General features: G+C 41.7%; 1 protein-coding gene and 1 long non-coding RNA gene across 4 annotated transcripts in view; one reads left to right on the forward strand and one right to left on the reverse strand.

The window, feature by feature from the left end:
• Window positions 1-21,706, forward strand: part of CFAP91 (cilia and flagella associated protein 91) — a 29,327-nt gene extending 7,621 nt beyond the window's left edge. For both annotated transcript variants that reach the window (XM_074534777.1, XM_014266439.3), the window contains exons 6-17: window positions 556-755; window positions 1,449-1,626; window positions 1,963-2,120; window positions 2,363-2,545; window positions 2,676-2,818; window positions 8,813-8,926; window positions 11,915-11,986; window positions 13,266-13,412; window positions 15,912-16,133; window positions 17,387-17,535; window positions 18,698-18,789; window positions 21,477-21,706. In XM_074534777.1, the coding sequence (XP_074390878.1) occupies window positions 556-755; window positions 1,449-1,626; window positions 1,963-2,120; window positions 2,363-2,545; window positions 2,676-2,818; window positions 8,813-8,926; window positions 11,915-11,986; window positions 13,266-13,412; window positions 15,912-16,133; window positions 17,387-17,535; window positions 18,698-18,789; window positions 21,477-21,706 (1,888 nt within the window). The remainder of the gene's footprint in view (window positions 1-555; window positions 756-1,448; window positions 1,627-1,962; window positions 2,121-2,362; window positions 2,546-2,675; window positions 2,819-8,812; window positions 8,927-11,914; window positions 11,987-13,265; window positions 13,413-15,911; window positions 16,134-17,386; window positions 17,536-18,697; window positions 18,790-21,476) is intronic.
• LOC113459163 (uncharacterized) lies at window positions 89-21,576 on the reverse strand. Of its 2 annotated transcripts, XR_012578943.1 has the most exons (8): window positions 21,463-21,576; window positions 20,396-20,618; window positions 11,248-11,331; window positions 10,724-10,956; window positions 9,338-9,466; window positions 1,946-2,075; window positions 1,120-1,207; window positions 89-637 (listed from the first exon to the last, which is right to left on the reverse strand). It is a non-coding gene; the product is annotated as an uncharacterized LOC113459163 (long non-coding RNA). The 2 variants fall into 2 exon arrangements; XR_012578944.1 differs by lacking the exon at window positions 9,338-9,466.
• Window positions 21,707-22,557: the final 851 nt, after the last annotated feature.

Here is a 22,557-nt window from a genome sequence, read left to right on the forward strand (position 1 = left end):
GAAAGTCTTCTGATATTTTATTACAATCTCTGATAGATGCAGTGCTGCTTAGAGATGTAGAGCATCAGTAATGTAGTCTTAATGTGGTTTTCAGAGAGTATCAAATTTTGAGGTCACATAAAAAAATTCACTTCCTGGTAGAGTTAATGGAAATTGCACATGCTTATATCAGAATTAAATTTTTATTCTGTAATTGTTGGGAAGAGAAACATATAAACTAAATTGAAGCCGTCCTACTTCATGTTACTTCGACAATTTTGTGTCCATTAAATGCAATGCCTTAGAATGGATTGGTAGGGAAGATTTGTATGTAATAATCACGAGAACTGAAACTAGAAGATTTCTGGATTATTTACTTAAGAAGGGCATTTCAGACTCAGTGTAGCCTCAGTCTGCTTTTACCAAAGATAATGGAGTCACCATCAACGGGAGTCATGTTAAGATAAACGGAAACACATTTAAGACTCCCAACTTTGACTGACATGTTTCTGGTTTGCTTGCTTAGAGTTTTGTTTAATGACTGTGACCAATCTTCCATCTTGCACCTCTTTCTAGGAGAGAGTCGCGTACCCTGTCAGCTGCAGAGGATGCAGGGGATGCAGGGGACAGCCAGGTCCTCAGCCTCTTGTTCCGAACCCTGGGGACACAGACAGATTACAGGGATGGTGAAGCACAGACAGATCCCTATTCCCCTGAATATATAGTCCGCAGTGGCTCAGTCCCTGAAATTCTGGCACTTGCTACACTCACTTGGGGTGAGTTGTGAAATTAAGATAAATTAAAATAATCATGTCACCTCTTTAGCAGGAAGTTCTTTTCTTTTCAATGTCAGGCTATTGCCAGTTTTGGTGGTCTTTTGTGTGCATTGGGGCAATTATTTTGTCTGTTTCTAAAATAAGTATGATATTTCACTACTTAATGGTTCTGGGGCATTTCATGAAGGGTTTTGAAGACCATTCAATATAAAAAGGTCATGTTTCACAAATGGGAACTAGGAGCAGTTTTTCCATTAACCCACTGTTCTTCAGCTGCTCTGAGTTTTGAACATCATTGCAAAAAAACAGGATGAAGACTGCTGCCCCAGAACATACTTGTGATCCTCATCTCCCAGTGTCTCACCTGTAACAATGATGGACACGGCACATGCCAAAGAAAGTGTTCATTCTCAGAAAGTATCTTCCTAGAAAAGCTTTTCTCCCTTTGCAGCCTGCAGTAGAAGAATGAAGTGCCAGTGTTAGTGTGCACTGAACTATAGCAACTGCAGCTCTTACCATGCCTCGTACTGTAGAATCTGCTGGCCTTAGAAGTATTTACTGCTGGCTTTTGACAGTTCTGCTTGTGTTTACTACATGGTCCTGTACCCATCCAGCCCTCTCACACTTTTTGGTGGTGGCTATTTGTAGGATTTGCCAATTTCCCAAAGAGGTAATGCTTCTTGTCCCTGTAAGGTCGGGGGCTGCCAGCAGGACAAGCTGAAATGGAGATTATTGACCGCATCCGGGAAAAACGCGCTTGGGAAGCAGCCCTGCCACCCATGGACACTCCTTCAAACATTGCAAAGAGGTTGAAGATGATGGAGGCTATGGAAAGGAAGGAGTGGGCCTATAGAGAAGCGGAAATAGATAAGTAGGAGTCCACTTATGCTCTTTTATTTCTTTTAATTATTTGCTGAGTAGAGGAGGAGCAAGAAGGTTTAGGGGATGGGCTGAAGGGTACAACAAGCCTTCTAATTCTGTGAAAGTACCCTGATTTTGGGAAGGGATATTTTTCTTAAATTTAGTCTCCAGGTCTGCTACCATAATATATTTTACCAGTGCTTAATTCCCTTTTTAAAATGAAAGATTGAATATGAGAAATGCAATATGAGCTATTTGTAAAGGTACGTAGGATTTGATGGTGACAGCATTGCACAGAACACTGCAGAGTACACTCAATACTGCCTGACCTTTTCTTTCCTTGCAGGTTGCAGAAGGTTCAAATGGAAGCCTTTAAGAAGCTGCTGCAGAGGCGAGAGGAGAATCGGAATGAGCTGAATGCCATGCGCTTGAACGACCACTGGGAAAATCATCAGAAGGCTAAAGAAGAGAAAATGAGAAAGATTCAGCATGACTGTGCATTGAGTAAGTCTGAAAGACAGGAAGAGAAGGGTATGAGACAGTTTTCAGACAAGCCATTTCCATTTTCACAAGGTTACCATCCATTCAAAATGAAATAGGTTGTATCCACAATATCAATGTGCATGGCCAGCATTTGATTTGTCATGTTTTTATTTTATCTAGCAAAAGCTATTGTGAATTTACAAAGACTTGGCTTTTATAGAACTATTTGTGTGAACTGTCTCACATTTGTATTTCCTTTTCAGTGCTCAGGAAACTGATAGCTAAGAGGAAGAATTGGATGGGAAAGCTGGAGAGACGAGATATCATCAGAGAGTATAAAGACTTTGGATCACAAACATATGCTCCTTTGTCTCGAATTGGCTTTTTCCCAGACAACAATTTTGACTACTATGCGGTAAAAAACTACTATCTTAACACCTTTGCAGGTAAGGCATTTTGGAAGACTTGAGATACTGCCAAAATTCAAGTTTCCCTCCCCATCACTCCACTACTTAACCACTGTTTGTATTAAAATCCTTGTATATATCATAATCTTTCTTCATATTATAATCTTAGGATTGTGTGAACTGGAAAAATCTGCCCCGCCTTCTTTCTTCCCGATCAAGATTAAAGCTCCAAAACCTAAATGCCATATCACTAAGAGTGGCTATATTAAAAGGTCAGGAAGACTAGAGGTAGTCCTGAAACAAGTTCACGAGGTATGAACACATGTCAGTTCCTCTTAGATTTGAACTGCTCATAAATGCAATTGGGAAGATGTGTAAGCTTCTTCCCATTTTTCTGTACTGAATTCTTATTCTGTAAAACAGCTTCTAGGACAGAATGAATCAAACATGCAGACTATTTCAGGCTTGACCAGTGCTGCTCTGATACTCAGCCCATCAGTACTCTCACTTGTGCTTCTGCTCCAATCCTATAGTCAACAAGTACAAACAAATCTGTCTTCCTACAGATCAGGTATTTGGATTGGAAAATGTTATGTCAATTTGAAATTCTCACCCTTTTCTCATTCTCATTTCTCCATTTTATAATACACTACTGCCTACACTGTCAAGCTTCCAATAATTAAAGAAAGCAAATCTGGATTCATATTCCAAAAATGTTGTACATTATTTTAAAAGTACATTTTAAGTACATATTGTAAAAGCATCTGTAGCAAAGCAAGATTAAAATGACCCCACTCATAAAATCAGGTCACTATGGTGGATGTATATCACTGTTCCCTAAGAACGGCATCTGATTTGCAAACATGCTAATAGCATTTTGCATATCTTAATTTATCACAACTGTTCATGCAGATGAGGTGTCCATATATGCAATTAACCACCAAAGAAAGAAATGCCTCATTTGCATCTGCAATCACAATATTTGTAAATTACATGTACTTTTAAGTACACTTCTTGTGATGCTGTTGAGGGTTACCTTCATGTAAAATCAGGAATATTCTTGGCTGGCTTCTGTGTCTTTGGAAAATAGTGACTCTCATAAGTAAAGTTTGGCAAGTTTCACTTACATTTTTATATATATATATATATATATATATATATACACACTTCTTTTGTTTTAGTGTAATGCAATAGTAATGTCAAAACAGACAGTAATCTGCTATTGCTGAATTTTAAATTGAAATCTTGGTCTGAAAAATCAGTCATATTGTCTCAAATTTAAATTCTGCTGGATCTTGTAAAGATGGAGTATTGCATTTCATTATTATCCAGAAAGAAACTTTCAAAAAAAAATCTTGAGTGCCACAGGAATTGTTCAAGAGTAAGGACAAAACTCGTAGTTTTAAAGACACAGAAATGTTGAAGAGATTTGAGTTTGGGTGGGTATGCATTAAATTCAAGAAGTAATTGTGTAATATGCATCATAACAGGGTTCTCATTGTCAGCAGAATGTTAGTCCAAGCTTTTGGAGCTGAATTCCAGTTACAGCACTTGTATTCTGTCTGTATAAAATACTCCTCATTGTTTGAAAGACTGTGGTGATGTGTCTAAACTGCAGCCACAGAGAAGAACTGTGAGCAGCCAAATGCTGGCTGCTCACACAATAATGTCTCTTCAAAGAAAAACTGGTGGACAAAGGAAGATGGAATGCAGAACAAATGCAGACAATTCCACACATTTTTTTTCTCAAATTGGTGTAGATCCCTTGGTCTGCATTGAGTTATAGCAACTGAGAGGCTAACATAAGTAATACTCATTTCCCCACCACAAAAATGCCAAATGTATATTCTTTCAAAATCACAAACTGTTTCCTTTGCAGACAAAAATTATAAAATAAATCCATTATGCAAAATTTAACTGCTGCTTTTAGATCTACAGAAAAAGACACCAGACTGGTTGGTCCAGACAAGCAGAAAGTACTGACACTGTGAAACACCCAGACTGCCTCCACTGTTACATTTAAACAAACTTTCTGTTCAGAGAATCAAGAAATGACTGCCCCAATTAGCTGTTGAGCTCTATGCTGCTGTTCCTGGTCACTTCTCCCATCAGAGGCTTTTGTTTCTGAAGTTCAATGGCTATAGCATGTTCTGGCTTGGCAGAGCCTTGCTGACAGGCCCAGCTCAAATGCTGCTGGAGCTGTCAAAAACAGAGCAGTAAAGCATGCAGAGTACTTGCATTAACAGAATTTAGGACAATCCTCCCTGAGAGGAGCTCTCTGACCACTTGGAATAAGCAGTCCCAATTGTGCCAACAAACCTCCCATCACACAGCAGAAAAGAAGTTTAAAGCAGGTAATTGGGGATCATCTTACAAGGGCACTGTGTTGCTTTGCTTTATTTCTATAGCTGAGTAGCCAGATCAGTTTTCTATTCTAAAGCTTTATTTTAATGCTCTCCTAGCACACTTAATCCATAAATTCTCTCCCATAATCCTAGAAATAAAGTGGAATCCTAGAAAATTCAGAGTACATGGAGATCTAGGTCTACAATGAGTTTTTAATTTTTTTCCTGGATTATCTAGAGGCAAGTGACAAATATAGGAGAAATGCTAGATATTGACCTCAGAAGTAATTAGTTTTAATAAAGGAAGTTGTCAAGGCTTGCTTCTCTGGCCAAACACGAGGAAAGATGGATGAGTTCTCCTCATTATATTCCTTTTTGTTTGCCATACTGAGGGTATTCCTAAGCTTAATGCTTTTTGGAAGGGATAAGCAATAATCCAGGTAAATACAAAAAGGATCTGTGTCCTCCTAAGAATGAGAGCTGCTTCTTTCAGACATGAAACTAAGCCAAAAGGAGGGATTTTAGAAGCAAACTTCTTTTAGGACCATCCTGAAACCTTTTGCAGAAGTATTATGTACACTCAGTAATCTTTGAATAATTCTGTAAAATAAGAGAACATGGCAGAAACAGAAGTGACCCAAAATTTACAGTAAAAACAAAAATCTTTATTTTAAGCCAGATCAGTAAAAGGATTGAGAAGGGTAGTTCCTAGCCAGCACAGCTAACATTGCTTCAAGAGTGCAAGTGAGCCATTATATAGACAGCCTAGTATGAAAATCCAAGACATTAAGGACATAACATCCCAATACAGATAACTACTGCAGGGAGTAAATGCAGCTAGGTATAGTGAATGCACCAAGGAGTGGAGGAGAACAATACATGACTTCAGGTAGACCCTCTGTGCTCTGGTGGCTCAAGAGAGATGAAGCATCAGGTGGTTCCAAAGTGTTGTATCAAGATGAGGTCAGAACCAGAAACTTCTCACCTCAGCATTAAGTGCAATTCTCACCATGTCTGTTTTCCTTCATCCGGTTGCTGGAACGAGGTAGAGAAGTAGAGGGGCCAAGAATGTCTCTGGAGAAAATCTCTGCCAACTTCAAAGCATAGGAAAGGCTGTTTAAGCAGTTCTTTCTTCAAGAACAGATCTCCACACAGGGTTGGTTGGCTCATGCTCAGACAGGCTCTGAGAGCTTTTATGTCAGTCTTGATCAGCCAAGATGCAGCAGCCAGGCTGCATTGCTGAGCAGGTTGGCAGCCTGTCCTCAGTGATCCTACCTGAAAGGAGGCTGCAGCCAGGGGGAGGCTGGCCTCTTCTCCCAGGCAGCCAGTGACAGGACAAGAGGGCACAGTCTTAAACTGCACCAGGGGAGGTTTAGATTGGAATTAGGACGTGAAAAAAAAGACAGACTCAGTGCCATGGTCTGCTTGCCATGGTGGTGTTCAGTCATAGGTTCAACTCGATGATCTCAGAGATCTTTTCCAACCTCACTGATTCTGTGATTCTGTAATCCCACAATTTTCATTTGTGAGCAAAGAGGAAGAAGGAGAACCATGACTCCATACTTTGTGCTGTACACAAAAATCAAATATACCTAGGATCTTGTGGAATGGAGAGGATCACAGAGAAGATAATGGAGGAATCTAAACAATGGATTGAATGCTTTCTTTGAATGGAGAGTTGCTTCTTAAGCTGTTCAGAACAGAAGAGTTCTGCTCCTCTCAGGAGCTGGCTGAGAAGCCAAGGTGTATGGTGAAAAGCAAGAGTGTCATTTGCTGTTCACTGCGTTTGCCAGGAGAATGGAAAAGAGATGACTTTTGTTCTTCCACTGTCCAGTCCAGTCAGATCCTGCCTTGACTCTGAAGCTGCTACCTGAATAAAGGAATGTAGTCTGTATCAGGAAAATTGGAGTATGATATGTAGACAGTAACATTTGGTGTATGTTGCTCAGAAATTTAGCACTTTTAGCTTTTAAAATCAAGTATTTTTGTAGTGTTTCTTGAGTCCTGGTGTCTCTGTTTCCAAAAATGAGAACTTGTTAAGTTGGGCAGAACCAGTTTAGGCAAACCCCCTATATTTTCTTTTTCTCTTGTTAAATCTTAAAATCATTTAAAGCATCAGATTAGGGAAAATAAATGGTAAGCATTTTTTTTTTACTTAGTAAAGATAGTCAAGCAGGCACTAGATATTGTTGACATGAAAACATAAAGCCACTTCTAAGAACTGCAGTATATCTCAAGTCTGCATTAATAAGGAGTCCCTCTTGTCCAAATTAATCATAGATTTTTCTGTCTTTAAAAGTTGTTAGTCTGGTTATATTTTGTTATTCTGGTTAGCAGGAAACATTTTTGGAGGCCACAGTTTTATTAGGAAAATTCTTATGAATGCAAGATTGTACTAATAAACATAGTAGCCATTGTTTTCAAGAGAGTCACAACTTCAGCAGCTTTTTCTTTCTGCTTCCCTTGCCCTGCCACGCAAATGTCCTTATAAATCTCTGTTATAATCTTCATGCTAGGGAGCTCTAAGGTCTCTACATACAAAACACAGTTCAGAAAATCTCTCAATATTTTTGAGCTATAACCATTTCACATGGCTGAAAAGCAGTTTATAGGCTCTGATACTTCCATTATTAACACAGACTATTTAAGAGGCTTTCAATAGGAAAGTATTTTATCCCCTCCACCTAGAAACCTCTTTTCTGGAGCAATTCATTATCCTGACCTGAAAGATCAGATCCTACATGCAAGAAGGGTTTTTGTACAATGACTACTGGAGTTTCAGAACTTCATTAATTTCACAATTAAATTCTGTACAAATGCCATCATTTTCCTGTTACTGGAGAGCTAAATTCAGCATTGAACTTTTTTCTTAAGTTTTTCTTTTGATTTCCCTCCCTGGTGCAATACTGTATTTGAACCTTTGAAAGAGAGAGAGTGAAAAAAGGAAAAGGCAGACTTTCCCTTGCCAGAATATGATCTTTCAATAATAAGGCTAAAGATCCAACCATACAGTAGTAGGATTATAGTTTTGAAGGAACTTTAAATGGACATACTCCCTTGCCTTTCTGTGCAAGCCAAAGTGTCATGTCCTGCAGCAGTCATGCAGTTGGAAATGCTTATCTGAATATCTAGTTCTAAGGGGCTGGTGGTGGAAAATTGTCAGGACTTGGGTTTTTTAAACAGTTTGAAAAGGTCTTGAAAGAGCTGTGCCTGTGGTGGCACTTCCAGTCTAGTCTGCTGACAAAGTGTGGCATCTGCTGCAAGCAAGATAAACCTACACTTAATGGGCTTTTGCATTTTCTTGGTAGAAGGAAATTTTTGGACAAGACAGTTTCTCTTTTGCCCCCAGTTCACCTGTGCAGTTGCTGTGTGTGCCATGGGGCTGCTGGGCAGTTGTAAATGAGCAGAGCAGAGTTCCAAAACATATTTTGCTAGGAAGGGGTCATTTGGTTCAATCTTGTGCAGTAATAGCTTATCATACAAAGACATTTCACTGTCACAGAACAGTGACAATACCCTCTTCGAGTGACTCCTTCATAAAACCTCCCAAATGCACAATATTTCTAAACCACAGTAAAAAGAATTAACTATCATTAAAGGAAAATAGTTATAGCATTCCTAGAAAATTAATTATTTGAGAATTAGAGATGAAGTTCATACCCATTTTAGATTATTTTAGGTGACTCACAAGTGCTGATGACTTATTGGTAAATACAGTAAAATAACTCCTGCTTCTTTCTTACATATGATTTTTGACATTCCCATCAATGGCTTCTGACTAACCAATAACCTTGTCTACTGACTATGGTCAGTTTTTCAGTTGATCTACAGGAAGAAGTAGAAGCCACAGGCCTGCAAAACTTTCAGCTCCCTGTAGTCAGTGTAGTCAGCATCTAGAGGACTGGCCTGGTTATGTTGTTCTATCTACCCACATTCATATTAAATTGGATGTCTTTTGCAGGAACTTCTGGAGAAGAAAAAAGCCAAGGAGCCAAAGAAGCCTCCCCCTGTCTGTGAAAAAGTAGAAAGCCCTGTTCCTAAACCACCCACTCTAATCCTGGAAAAACCATCAATTGTAAGTGAGCTGGTTTTAGCATTTTCCCCTTTTGATCCCTGATTGTTTCCTACACAGTTGTTAAAGGAATGCCAAGGGAATGAAAGAAGGGAGTTTTATCTTTTTTGTGTCCATCCCTGTTAAAAATAGCCATCATTGTTTCTTAAGACTCTCTTGGTCTCTATTCTATAAGGATACTGGCAGCCAAAGATTTGAAAATAATTTACAGTATCTGTTGGCCAAATCCTGAAGTAAATTTTATTTTAAAAAGACAAAAATTAGTAGACATGTTATTTCCTTGTTCTTGGAGGACAAAAAGGCATCATCATCATCTTCATCATCATTATTATTATAATTGTTATTCAGTAGTTTCCAGCCTTCTGATCTGACAACACTATCATAATCCAGTGAGGCAATTAAGTTTAGACTTACTGAAGTCAGAGAGACCTTGGCTGCTTAGCACTGAGCATGCACTTCATTAATTTTCTGGAGTGGAGCTCTTGTCATCATGCAGGATGCAGTGTTTGATGAACATGCACTAGTTCACAGATAATGATTCTCCTGCAGAGATTGAAACAGCAGTAATGATGTGTCATGGGGGCTGTGATATGCTGTAGGAAAAAATTACTTTTTAGGGGAGCTGCAACTTCCTTCCCTTTGTTAAAGTAACGGACTTAAGAGCTGGTTGCCCCAGTGGACTGTTTTGTCTTCTAACTAACACCATTTTCATGATGTACTAAGAATCAGACAGAATTACTGTTTAAACTTGTGAATTTAAGAGTCACACAACCATGAAAGTGAAGAGAAAAAGTCTTATTAAATCATCCATGCTGCTGTGCAGTATGATGTTCTATGTTTTATGCAGTCTATTTTAAGATGACTGGAACAAGAATTTTTTATCTCCTTGGGGAGAGCTTTTCACAGCTTTACCAACTTCTAAGCATTAGATACTGTATTGCAGTGGTGGGTTTACACTGTTTAGGCTTACCAGTTTGACAGATTTTTAAGTACTTTGAGGTAACATGTAAAGAAATCAGAAAAATTTTTCTACCACTTGTAGCCATTCTTGGGTGTGATCACAGATTATAGTTGGGTGTTTTCCTTTTAAATTCCAATACAATAGAATTCCATCTTCATTAATTTTGTCAACATTTGGTTTATTTTCAAGAATTTTTATGTGTGAACACATAAAAGATGGAGCTCTCCAGTGAAACTCCCTCTGTAAAATCAGGCCACTTGAGCCACTGAAGAGCAGCCCTAACATCTCCTGCCTTGCCAAATCCAAGTAAGGTTTCTCCTACCAGGTGGCTGTGAGGAGCACTACAAACAAGGCTCTTCTGTGTTGTTAATGCTTCTCTTCCTGCCACACACCCATACAAGTACCAACTGCTAAATGCTTCCCACTGGAACTGAGGATCTTGGAAAGAAACTGTGCCAGGATGTAGTGGAGAGAATGGAGACTGCAGGCATCCACAGCTTCTCTCCCCTGGTCATTTCTAATGGACTTAATAGCCACAACAAGCTCACAGAGCACCTCTGAATTCCTTCATTACTTTAAAACTTTATTCCAGCCTCCTCTAGTTTACAGCCATCTCCTAGATTCTTCTATATCCTTATTTTTTTTTTTTTTTCTGCAGGGCATGATAGCTTTTCATCTCCCCTCATTCTTTCCTTCTGGTCTGTAGCAGGCAGATGGACAAGCTGATGATTACACTTGCTAAGGCATCATTTGCAGCATTCAAAAACAGAAGTACAGAAAAATGCTCCTCATAAAAATCCAAACCTAATCTTAGTATCACACCAAGCAGTTTGGCTTACCAGTATGTGTGCCATCACCATCTCCAAAACTGTCCTGAAGGGATTTCACACTGTAGCCAGGTGATGTGGTAGAGTTTAGCTCTCTAGGACTGGAAATTCATTCCTTCTTTCCAGAGAAGAAGAACATACCAAATCACAAGTCCTCTCACTAGTTCTGCTTTCCTCCTCCTGAGTGCTGGTGTGGAAAGGCAGGAATGATTCCTTTTGCATTTGGAAAACTTAATCTTCAACACCTAAGAAAAAACAGATAACTAAGATTCAAGCCCACACAACTTCTCTCATCCCACACTCTTCCCTGTTTTTCCAGCACTTCTTAAATACCACATGTCAATGCAGACCTCATAGGTTCTTTATTTAAAAAAACGTGCTTCCAGTTTTAAGATTTCTTTTTATTTTTCCCAGGCGCCCAATGAACTTTTTCCTTTTCCTACTGTCAACTCCCCTAGAAAACCCCTCACCTTGAAAAAGTGCTGCCATCTGTGCTTTGTCTACTTCCTCTATTAAAAATAAGCCCCCTTTTTTACCTTCAGGGGTCATGTTCCCTTTCCACCATGCTCCATCATTCTTCCAAGTTGTTATCAATCACACAACGCTAGGCCAGGAAAGCTCTTAAAGAGACAAATCACAGTGGACTGTGGTTAATTTTGCTTCCAAACTATCACTTTCTGAGTCTTAAATTTACTGAGTTACTCTGATAAATATCACCACTGGAATAAATATCAAAAGAAAAATTGTAAATGTTCCCTTTAATTTAAAACCCTTTTTTATGGTTAACAGCTCTCTTGGACATATTCTGTCCTCTTAGTGTCTCGACTTGTTAAATTAAGGTAGCTGATGCTTTTTTTGCAAACTTAGATTCAGTCAAGCTACAAATAGTACTTAAAATGCATACAGTAATTTTCTCCATCAACATCTCCTTATCATTAGGTTCTCATCTCTAAAGACCCTCTAAAATTTCAAATAGAATCTAATTATACAATCTTTCTTCTCCATCCCTTGTAAAACATGAAAGTACATGTTATTCTGACTCACCTTCCTTTCCCTGGAAATTAAAAGAATGGTGTTCAGAAACAAGCAAGGAAAGACAGGATATGAGTTAGACTGTTTAACAGTTAGACAGATAATCTACAGAAATCCCAGTCTCCAAAGAAATAGCTGATCATTGTGTGGATATTTGTCATGTTTTGGCAGGAGGAAGAGGAAATAGACCTGGCAGTGATCTGTCTGCAGAAGTTGCTCCGAGGCAGGGCTCTTCAGAACATGGTATTGTGTCTCTTTGTTTATGTCAGTCTTCAGAATGATGGTGGGAATGACTGATTGCAAAGGGTGTTTGCAATCTTTCTTCCACAGCACTAAGCAGGGGTAGTGAGGCTCTTCACAGCAGAGTTACTCAAATGGCAAATTCTAGACTGGATCTGGACCATGAGTACATTCTGCCATGATTATGCCAAGGTTCTAGGCACAAGAAACCTCCCACATCCCAGGAGGGCAGCTTGTATTTCATACCATCTTTCTGGTTTCCACTGGTGGTGAGCTGGGCCCCAGATGAGGAGCAACTGAAGCCTACCACTGTGATGTGCAGGACCCATCATTCTGCTTTCAGGGGAACAGAAGGGGGTCTAACTAAAAATTAATTCAGTAGCCATGCCTTGTGGGCTTTATATTAAGCAAGTCTGTCGCTTGTGATCAGACCAGTCCTGAAGGTTTGTTTTTGTGTCCCCAAAAAGTAGAGTTGATGCTCTCTCTTAAAGTAAATATTTAATGGTTTTTAGTGTTCTCATGCAGGACCCTGAGCTTTAGCAAATAATATAGTATTGTGGAAATGGCTTGAGGTGGAATATAGAGTTCCCAAGTGTTCTCCAGTTGTGTGATGATCTGTGAGAAGGATGGTTGAGGCCACTGAAGGATTGTTGACTTTCAGACCATGAAATGTCCCACCATTTTAGGAATCTTCTTCCAGCCACTGCTGGATCAGAAATACATTACTGAGTTGGAGAATGGACCAAGCAGGGTTGAGTGATCTTTTGTTGCTCTTGGAAGTTCTGTTGGAAGAGACTGGGATTGAGAGTAACACGGTGCCAGGGAGGGCTGGGCCACATAACCCCATAACAGGGATGGCAGCAGTTTTAGCAACCTCCCCACCAGTTTATGGCTTTGGGCTCCCTCAAAATGAAGGTCAGAGGACATGAGGTGTTAAAACACTGTGAAGCTTTGACATTGAGGCTGATATAGCAGGGTGTGCAGAAAACTATTACCCTTTTGACAAAGGCAGTGTTGTTGCACATTCCAGTGGTTTGAGTTTGGGTAAAGCCAAACAGAATAATAATAATAAAAATTAAAAATAAAAAAATTAAAAAAAAAAAGTAGCAGCTTTACCTGACAGCTGTAGGGTTTGCTTAAATGCAGCCACAGATTTGTTATAGAGAGGTCTTGGTAACAGCAGACCTTGCAACTTGGAGAAAAAGGGTGTGTGTTACTGGCAAAAACATGTTGCTCTATATTCTCCATTTGATATGCTCAGTTGTTCACCTTTATTTTAAAGATATTTGAAGGGAAGGAGAGGAACCTGGATCTGATCCAAGAGCTGCGCACCACTCACGCGCTCCAGGAGGATGGACAGCTGCTCGTGAAGGCACAGAAGCAAATGACACTGTCCTTACAGCGACAGCATGACTCACAAATGAAGCAGGTTTGCTTGCATAGATGGCAAGGTTGATTCACAGCTCTGTCCTGACCAGACACTCTGTGCTTGCAGTACCACAACACTCTCACATTTAACTTTTTATGTTTTCTATTATCCACACACAGAAGGCATCCCAATAGCAATAAAGCTCTCCTAGCACAGGCCAAGCACTGAATGCCTGAGGGGCTAAAATTGCTCTCTCGCTGCTCTGGAGGCTCTGGGGAATCTCAGAAACAGACTGAGGCACCCTGACCACAGCTGCTATGCAGCCTGTGTTTGCTTTGTTTGCAGACAGAGCACTTATTTATATTTACAGGGCTTTGAACAAACAGCAGTGTCAGATGACCCTCAGTTTTCCCACATTTCAATCCATTTGACGGGTACTATGACCTGGTATCACAATACATGCTTGTCACTCACATCTGTTGGATGTTTTCCTGAGTGTTTGTTACTGCTCTGTCATTTTCTTGTCCCTTTTCTGGCTTGGCACCCTCTCAGGCTCCTCCTCACACATAAAACCTCACAAAGGCCGCCAAAGCCAACTTATTTTGTAAATCCTGTTGGGCTCAAGACTTCTAGAACCTTAACTAAGGTCACCATTAAGGTACCTACCACTGTATGCAGAGCAAAGAAATTTTGGGCTCCATTCTCTGCCAAGGATCTGGTGAGATCCAGGGATGCAAATTTCCATCCTGTTTCCTTACAGTGTCACAACCTTCCAGAGGAAAGTGAATGAAATGGCAGATGCTGGTCAGGAGTGGATCATAAAGAAATTTTGCCAGAATTTACTACAATTCAGAGAATGGAGTATCTATCACATTCCTGCAGGTTCTCTTGAAATTTTTACTACTCTGCTGATTTTTAATGACCAGCTGTGAGGCAATTTGGCAGCTTCCATTTTACAATAACTGCATGCACTGGCAAGTTGACCTGGTGGAGATGAAGCCAGACCACTGTTTCCTGCTGGTTGGGCAGCAACAAAATTTCCCCTTAGATCCCAGTAAAAATTGAACAGGGATTGAGTTTTATCATTTATCATGTAGCATTTCCAAATACTCCCTCATGCACAGTAAGTCCAGGTGTGGAATGCAGGAATACAGAATATTTCTGCTGAGGAATTAAGAGAAAAATAAAAGCTTAAGGTATTAGAAATTTGCAGTGCTCCATTTCTTCTGGAAGCCCAGGCGAGAGTGAAGGAGAAAGCAGTTCAAACATCATAATGACATTCTTAGAGAAGGAGAGCGAGCAAATGGTAAAGATACTGACCTCTGATCTCAGAATTTCCCTTTTGCAGTGCCACTATCCCCCTCTGCTGGTATCGGCCTCCTCTCAGTTTTTTTTAAACTGTCTGTAGGTTCACAGTCCAGGGTTCAGGTTTTCAAACATTGTGAACTTCAAAACTCTCTGGAATACATGTGCAGAAGTTTTCTATGTGTGTGGCTATTTCAGAAAGTCACTGATGACTCTCAGTTCTATAGGGTTTGGTGGTCACAGGTTTTTTCACATTTTTTTGACCATTTTAGTGTAAAATAAATGCTTCCTGCCTAAAGAGGATGGAAACACCACATAAAACAGTCAAAGATGAGGAGCTGAAAATTTTGGACTCATATGCAACAAAAATCTAACACAAGAGTGTTCCTGAGTTGTTTTCCTCCATTTTACACCAGTTTTCCATACAGCACCTGGAGCAATAAAGAGGAGGGAGCACTTTAGTTCCATGTTATCCCTCCCTGTGGGGTGGTGCAGTTACTGCATCACCATCTTCCATCTGAAACACCTGTGGGCTAAGTGCTGTCACTTCTAGATCTGTACAACATTGACAATCCCACTTCCTTTGAAACACTGCCTGGGCAAATGGCACAGCTGTATAGCAAAGCTGATTTATTATTACTTGTCTGGGATATTTCAGCTCCACTTCAACTTTTATGTTTAGGTCTATTCTGTAATTGCCTGTTTATTTCAAGAGAACACAGCATCCCAGCCAGTTCCAGACATTCCCTCCTGCCAAGGCCTGTGGCTTCAGAGTCCATTCTGGAGATAATGAACTCCCCATAGATCTTGTCTCTCTCTGTAGTGCAATCACACATACCCAGCCCATAGAACAGGATGTGCCTGGAACAAGGAGTGAATGGCACACTAATGCTGAACACCTGGAATCTTGTCTCAACTCTGTCACAGACTTTCTGATTTTCCATTACCCGGAATTTTGAGGTCTCATTTGCACTTCTGCAAACTTCATATAATTACTGTCAATTTGAATTTGTCAGCAGTTAGTAACTTGTACAGTTTTAGGTTCAATGCCTGAAGCTGCAGGTACTCATGGTTGCACTGTGCAGAAACCAGTCAGGGCATGTAGCACATGAAGAGTGCCAAACTCCTGGGACTGTCCCATGCGTGCTCTGTGTGGATGCTGCAGAGCTGCCTCACATGCCTGTGGTAGTCCTGGGACTTTGTACAACATTCCTGGGGTTTGTAACACAATTCTTTGCATTTTTCTTTTGAAAGCTGTCAGCACTGGAAAGAGACTTGGCCACGGTAGAAGGAAGGGCACTGGCGAACATGCTTGATTTTCTGGCCAAAGAGCTGGTGAGGCTGCAAGAGGAGCAGAAGATCCATGCTCTGCTCATGCTGGCTGAGAGGCAGAGGAGGATGCGGGAAGCCGAGGAGAGCGGCCGGCGGCAGCTGGAGGAGAGCCGGCGGCACGAGGAAGATGAGCTTTTCAGACAGGCAAGAGAGGGACACTGCTGGGACTGGAGGCAGTTTGTAGGAGCTGCCTCCTTGTGGGAAGGCCCAGATGGATGGGAGCTGCTTCAGGGCTGACTTTGGTGGTGGCTAGTTCTAAAATTGAGGGGGAAACTTAGTGAAGAGAGGGTGAACCCTTCCTGAGAGAGTCATGCCCATTAAACTGAGGATGATCTGAATACCCCTACAGACAGTCCTGTCAGGCCTGTCATGAATGGGTGTAGGTTTCTAAATTTCTCCAGTAAACACCAATGGAGAACAGATGTACCTAGATCATCTCTAGGGATAACATCTGTAGGGATTTTTGTCAGCACTTGTTCTGCCCATCAGAACTGGTATGCGCTTTGCCAGGTAGGATGCCTTTAAGCAAGGGTTTGGAAAGATTTTGCTCCTCCCTGCCTCAGCCAAAGTGAGCTGCAAATAACAAGAGGTACAACACTTATTTTGAAGTAACAATAATAGATAAAACAACCTTGAAATCAAGAAAAAAATACTGATTTGCCATATTCCATAGCTATTCTATAGTCCTGTTCCTATTTCCTAGCTTTTGACTGCACGAAGCATATTTCTCCCTGTTGAAAGACATGAGTGGGAGTCTAATTGACTAAACCAATAATTTTCAAACCTTGTGGGAGGTGGTTAATACCAAAAGGGTCTGGCACCATGTTTATTTTTTTAAAATTTTAGCTTCTCATCTTTTATGTATTTCTGAGTGGTAAGCACGTAAGGCCAAGGTGCCATAAGCTTATGCCCTGCAGATTAGCAGATGGAAAACACCCATTTCTAGAATCTCAGCTCTACAACCATTATAAAGAAACCAATAATTTTATCTTGGTTTTTGACTGGCTTGATGGAATTTTCTCCTTCAGGGTTTGCTTGAATGAAAGCTGATTTATTTACTGAAGTCGATATCCATGATTATTACTTGGGAATTGTTGCTCAGGGGACCGTGAGAACTGAGGGAGCAACTGCCATTGCATTCACAGGACTAACCTGCTGCACCAGAATTGGATCTGTGAATTGGTTTTCTTTCACCTGCACTCGTTCAATCAGTTTTCAGAAAGAATTACTAGAGAATAAATTTTTACAGAAAGCATCTCTGAAAACAAATCTCAGGTTGGCCTGCCCAAAACAAAGAGTCTTGTGAAAATCTGTTGTTCACACTGCTCTGGAAATATTCCACTTTGTTCCTGGCACTGCAATAGGCAGAAGAACAATATCTTGGTGTTTTGTTCTAGGTGGTGGATGTTCAGGAGAGAACTATTGACACCTACTTGGAAGATGTTATCCTGAGTAGCATGGAGAGGACAGCTGAAGAGCAAGCCAGGGAAGAGGTTCAGAAAAGGGCTGTAGAAATCAGTGACATTGCTTACGAAATGGAGAGTCGGTAGGTTATTAAACAGCACGTGAGGGGCTGTTCACATCAGCTTAGAACCTGCCTGACCTTGTGCATGTGGCATCACCCAAGCCATGGGCAGGGCAGAGCAGTGCTGCTCGTGGTCACTTCATTTGTGTGGCTGCTGCATGGGAACCACGCTGCTCCTACCTGCTACACACATATAAACCCATCAAAGCCTTATTTCCATACCGTGTGTGCCAGGTTCCCTTTGCAAATCGCTTGTGTGATCTGTGAATCACCCTCTTTAGATTTCTCCACACCAGTATGAGGCTGTGACTGAGCTTTAAGTGAATCTGGGAATTGCCTAAAGCAATACCCATTCATACCGATCTTTTCATTTATTTACACTACTACAGAAAATCCATTTGAAAGAGATCCTAAAAGATACAGCTATACACAGCCTTTCATTCTGGGGTGGCTGTTCTTTAAGGAACTGCCAATTTCCATGGAGGTCACTCATATTGCTGGCTGCCTGGCAAGGCACTTAGAGTAAAGTAAGTTGTTGAGAACACCCTAGTCTGTGTTTGGCTGGAGCATCAGCAGTGAATACTTCATAGGACCTGCCAAACCCCCGGTTCAGTTTCTATGCTCTGTTTTTGGTATTGAGCCATAAAAATCCCAATGACACAGTGACTCTCCTATGGCAGAGCAGCTGTGTATTTTGTATCTAGATGAATACAAGCAGAACGCTGGAATCCTTGGGGGAATGAAGTGTAGATAATGCATGCAGCCCCTGAGCCAGCTGGGAACCCACCAAACACTGGCATGGAACAGAGCACGGGGCCAGCCAAGTGCAGAGTCACAAAAGGGAAGAATTTAGCAAACTCAGCAATGGACCAAAGACTAAATGGACAAAGACACAAACCCTCAGCGATATCTGTGTGCCTAATTCAGTTTGTCATCAGAGGGAACTGAGCTTCTCAGTACCTTTGAAGATAAGGAATGTAAGGTGCTCCTGCTTTCCAGTGCACTGTGAACACACTGCAATGCACAGGGGAACAGTCACACTGTCACCTGTGTGTAGGATAAAGAGAGACCCCACTGACAACTACTACCCTTGGAAAGAGTATTTACAAGAGAGACCTGTTTTTGCAGAGGTGGTCTGGAGAGAAAATTAAAATACTAATACCACTGTGCATCTGTCCTGTAGTCGAACTTGCCTACAGTCAGAAGAGATTGTAGCAGAGCTGGTTTATAATTTCCTGATCCCAGAAGCTGAGAAAAACTTTATGAGAGAAAGAGGTAAGGAGTCCAGTAACTTTATTTTCTTTGTGAACTGGTTCACTCTCCTTTTTCTAGCTCCCTGAAAAAAATTATGCAGCCAAGAGTTGTCTCAGTCCCCTGAAATTCCTGTTTGGCACTCTGCAGGTAGAAAGTTAAGCTCTTTCACCCTTTTTTCTCCCTGAGCTTTCACCCTTTTATCTTATGAGCTTTAGTCTTTTTAAATGGTAACTGAAATTCAGACCTGCTGTAAGATCTGGGCTGTGCTTTTGAAAGTTTGGATCAAATAATCCTTGAGGTACCTTCCAACCTGGCTTGCTATGATAAATTTGGTATATCTGCAACAATAAAACTGCCTGAAAAGAAGCAGCCCATTGCACATTCAGAAACAAACTGGTAAAAATCCTTAAGCAGCACAGCTGTGAACTGTGTTATTATATAGCAATTTATAAAACTGCAGAAGACTTTAACAAGCAAATTACTTAAATATATGTCATATATGGGAGGAAGGTTATACACTTTCCTATGCTTCCCTTTCCTCCCCAGTGGGCTGAGAGCAAGAGGTAAAGTTCTAAGGTTGGCTGTAGTGGCATCATGTTGTAAGGAGATACCCTTGCAGTTGTAAAGGATGTTTCTGTTTAACAAAAATGGAATGGCATCTGTCAAAATACAGAGGAGAATAATGTGTATTACAATAAGTAATGTCATGAGCAAGTGGCTGTTCCTAACTGGGATGTTTCCACTGACCAGCACAGGTGGTAAATATGACCTAAGCAAAGCAAGTGCATCACAATAGAGCTTGAAGGGGTCCTTGCTGCAGTGCACTTCTCTGCCTTGAGAACAAAGGCACTTAGTTCATTGCCTCTTTTATTGCTTTGTGGATGAGAACACAAGTCCTGAGTATGCATTTTGTGGTCTCTGAATTGTGCAAACTTTTTTCTTCCTGGCTTGTGTATTGCCACAAGAACAGGACCTGTTCTGCAGCTGGCATTTCTGCACAAGCTTAAATCAGCTGCCTTCACTCCTGCACTGCTTCTGCCAGCCTTCCAGAGCAGGTGATGTAATGGCAGTCAGTGAAGCCTGCAGCTCAGGCACTGACACACACAGGTTAGCCTGTCTCAGGAAGGAGAGCAGAAGGAAGACCTGGAGATGGCTTAGGATTCTGGACATACTGAGGACATACATCAAGGCTTAAAATACATACTGGGCTTAAATGCAGCAGCAGCTAATGAACAAAGCAGCTCAGATGCACTCTCAAACAACAGAAGAAAAAAAATCTTCAGAATCCGTGATAGCTACAGTGAGTGTGCCTGGAAAGCGGAGCTAGACCCAATTAAAAATTAAAGTGGATGCTGGTGGAATAGAGTAGAACAAAGATTTGAGGCCTGCAGGTTCAGTCTTTGCCTACACTTTAGCTTCCCCTTAATCACCTGTTTTGCCATTACCTAGTTTGGGATTTTTTTCCCCCTCCTCATTTTGTTGCATTTTGATGCATAAAAGCAAGGATTATCCAATGCTGGCTCACCCTGAAAAACCTCTGCACCTCAATTCTGAGCCCTGCCTCAGTGGAAGTAGAAGTCACTGTGCTGATATGAAAAACCTCACTTGGAAAGGGACAGTCACTCACCAATTCCAGCACACTGTCCTTTAGATGGAATTCACTGTGGATGGAGAAAGGGACTGCAGCAATTCCAGGGGAGCATTCCCAGTATAGATGATGCAGTTGATGCAAACATGATTGAAGCCAAAACGCCTTGGGTAGAGAAACCTCTCCTGGGAATGAGGGCTGGTGAAGGTCAGCTTTTCAATGCACGTGAGATCCAGTTGCATTCATTGTCGACAAAGTGGGCCTGGGAGATGGACAAACATAAACAGGGTGGGTTGGTAACACTGAGTGACTGAGACAGGACAGCAGGACTGTGTGCCAGGACACCAGTGCTCCAGATTCACAGTCTCAGTGCAGCTCAGCCTTGGAACAGACCAAAGTAAGCCTTGGACTTCTGTAGGGAAGTGACAGGATGAGAGCCACCCCTTGTTCTGCATCATTCCTCACACCCTCTGTAAGGCACACGCTACCTCAGTCCCTGTGACTGAAATAGAGAGGGAAAGAGTGAACAAAGAACAGTGAGGAGCAATAAGGAGAGCTGTAGGGTGAACACTGAGGCTTGGCTAATTATTTCCTAGGAGGTGGGTTGGGAATACATACAAATGACTTTGGATGAAAGGAGGCAATCCTGCAGTAGCTGAGGGGAGGTGATAAGGTAGGCAGGTGACTTCACATGTCAGTTGTGGCTCCAGGTCTTACTTTGAACTCAGTAAGGGTTTCCCAGTGCAGGTCAAAGCCTGGCACAGGAGATGGCAGATTTCAGCTGGGCTCTTCCAGAGGCTTGCTGCAATTAACAGACAGTAAAGAAGTTATTTTAAAGCCTGGTAATTTGTCCTGGCCAGGTGTTCCCAAAGCTGGAAAGGAGAACACTTTGGCTGTGCTTCCTACTGTGGGGCCAGTCTTCAAAGTGAAATGCAAAGTTGGTTGCTGCTATTAGGTGGCAGTAGAACGCTTTCAGCCAAAGTTAGAAGGGCATGATTTTTTTTCCTGAGACAGACTTTTCCACAGCTGCAGGATTGCTAAAAGCTACTCCTCCCTTCTCCCCTACAGAGAACACTTTGCTGTGCATTTCCAAGTAAAAGCCTTACCTCTTTTTATGCAGTGAGGCAGTCCCAAAGAAAACACATCTATGCTGCTCATCACATCATCCACAGGGGCACAGAGAGGGCTCTGGCTCACCTGGCACTGCATCAGGAGACACCTGCCACCGAGGGAGAGGAGGATTCTCCTGCTGGGACAGCTGCTGGACCAAGTGCAGCTGACAGCACTCACCCTGCCACAGTTGCACGTGAACTTGGACAAGACTTCCACAAGGATCCCACAGCCTCCTAGGAGAGAAGATGAGTGAGGTGGGTTTCCCTTCCCCTCTGTGATTTGAGTTTGGAGCATAGTGAGGGAAAGGGAAGCACATTATGTTTGCTTTTTCAGGGCACCCTGAATGGAAAACCGTCTCTCTCCCTTGGGCTGTCCCTCCTGCTGCCTGCCAGCAGTGTTGTCCTGGAATCATTCTGTATCCATTTTGCTGTGGCAGCTCCCTCCAGTTGTCCCTCCCCAACTTGCTTTGGATTTCGTTAGCTAATTTTTCTGTTCTGATTATTTAGAGAAGCTTGAGTGAGAAAGCAGTGTTAGCATTCCTTGTTTGTTTTCCTGGCACAGACCAATAAAAATCTGCACCTGGGCTTTTGGTGTTATTTCCTTGCTTCAATAACATTAAATGAAAAAATAGTCCATAAGTGGGAAATTTTGAGTTGAGACCATCCACAGACAAGCGTGTCCCGCTGATTTCCTTAGTGGTTTAAGACCCAGGGGCTTCCTGCATTAGCACTGCTATTAATAAAGCACAGGAGCTGAACAAAACCGGTCAGATTTTGTATCATCTTTTCACATCGTTAGTCCTTGAAGAAAGAAAAGGTGCCCCTGACCTCATCAGGGTGGTTTCTGACAAGCAGGCAGTGTCTGGCACAAACCGAGGTGATAGCAGGATGACACAGGCATGGCGGGGCTGATGCATTTTCCAGAAGTGTTCCTCTTCGGGCTGACTGCTTCTTGCTTTTATCACTGCAAAGAGCACTTCTGGAAAGAATCTGATTTTGCTTGGAACAGTGTGAGCCCCTCTGGCTCTCCAGCTCCGAGGGCTGCACGGAAGGGATGCCGGCTCTACCGTGTGCTGGCTCTGCCGCGTT

The sequence above is a fragment of the Zonotrichia albicollis genome, chromosome 2, assembly GCF_047830755.1.
Source record: "Zonotrichia albicollis isolate bZonAlb1 chromosome 2, bZonAlb1.hap1, whole genome shotgun sequence".
Classification (NCBI taxonomy): Eukaryota; Metazoa; Chordata; class Aves; order Passeriformes; family Passerellidae; genus Zonotrichia; species Zonotrichia albicollis.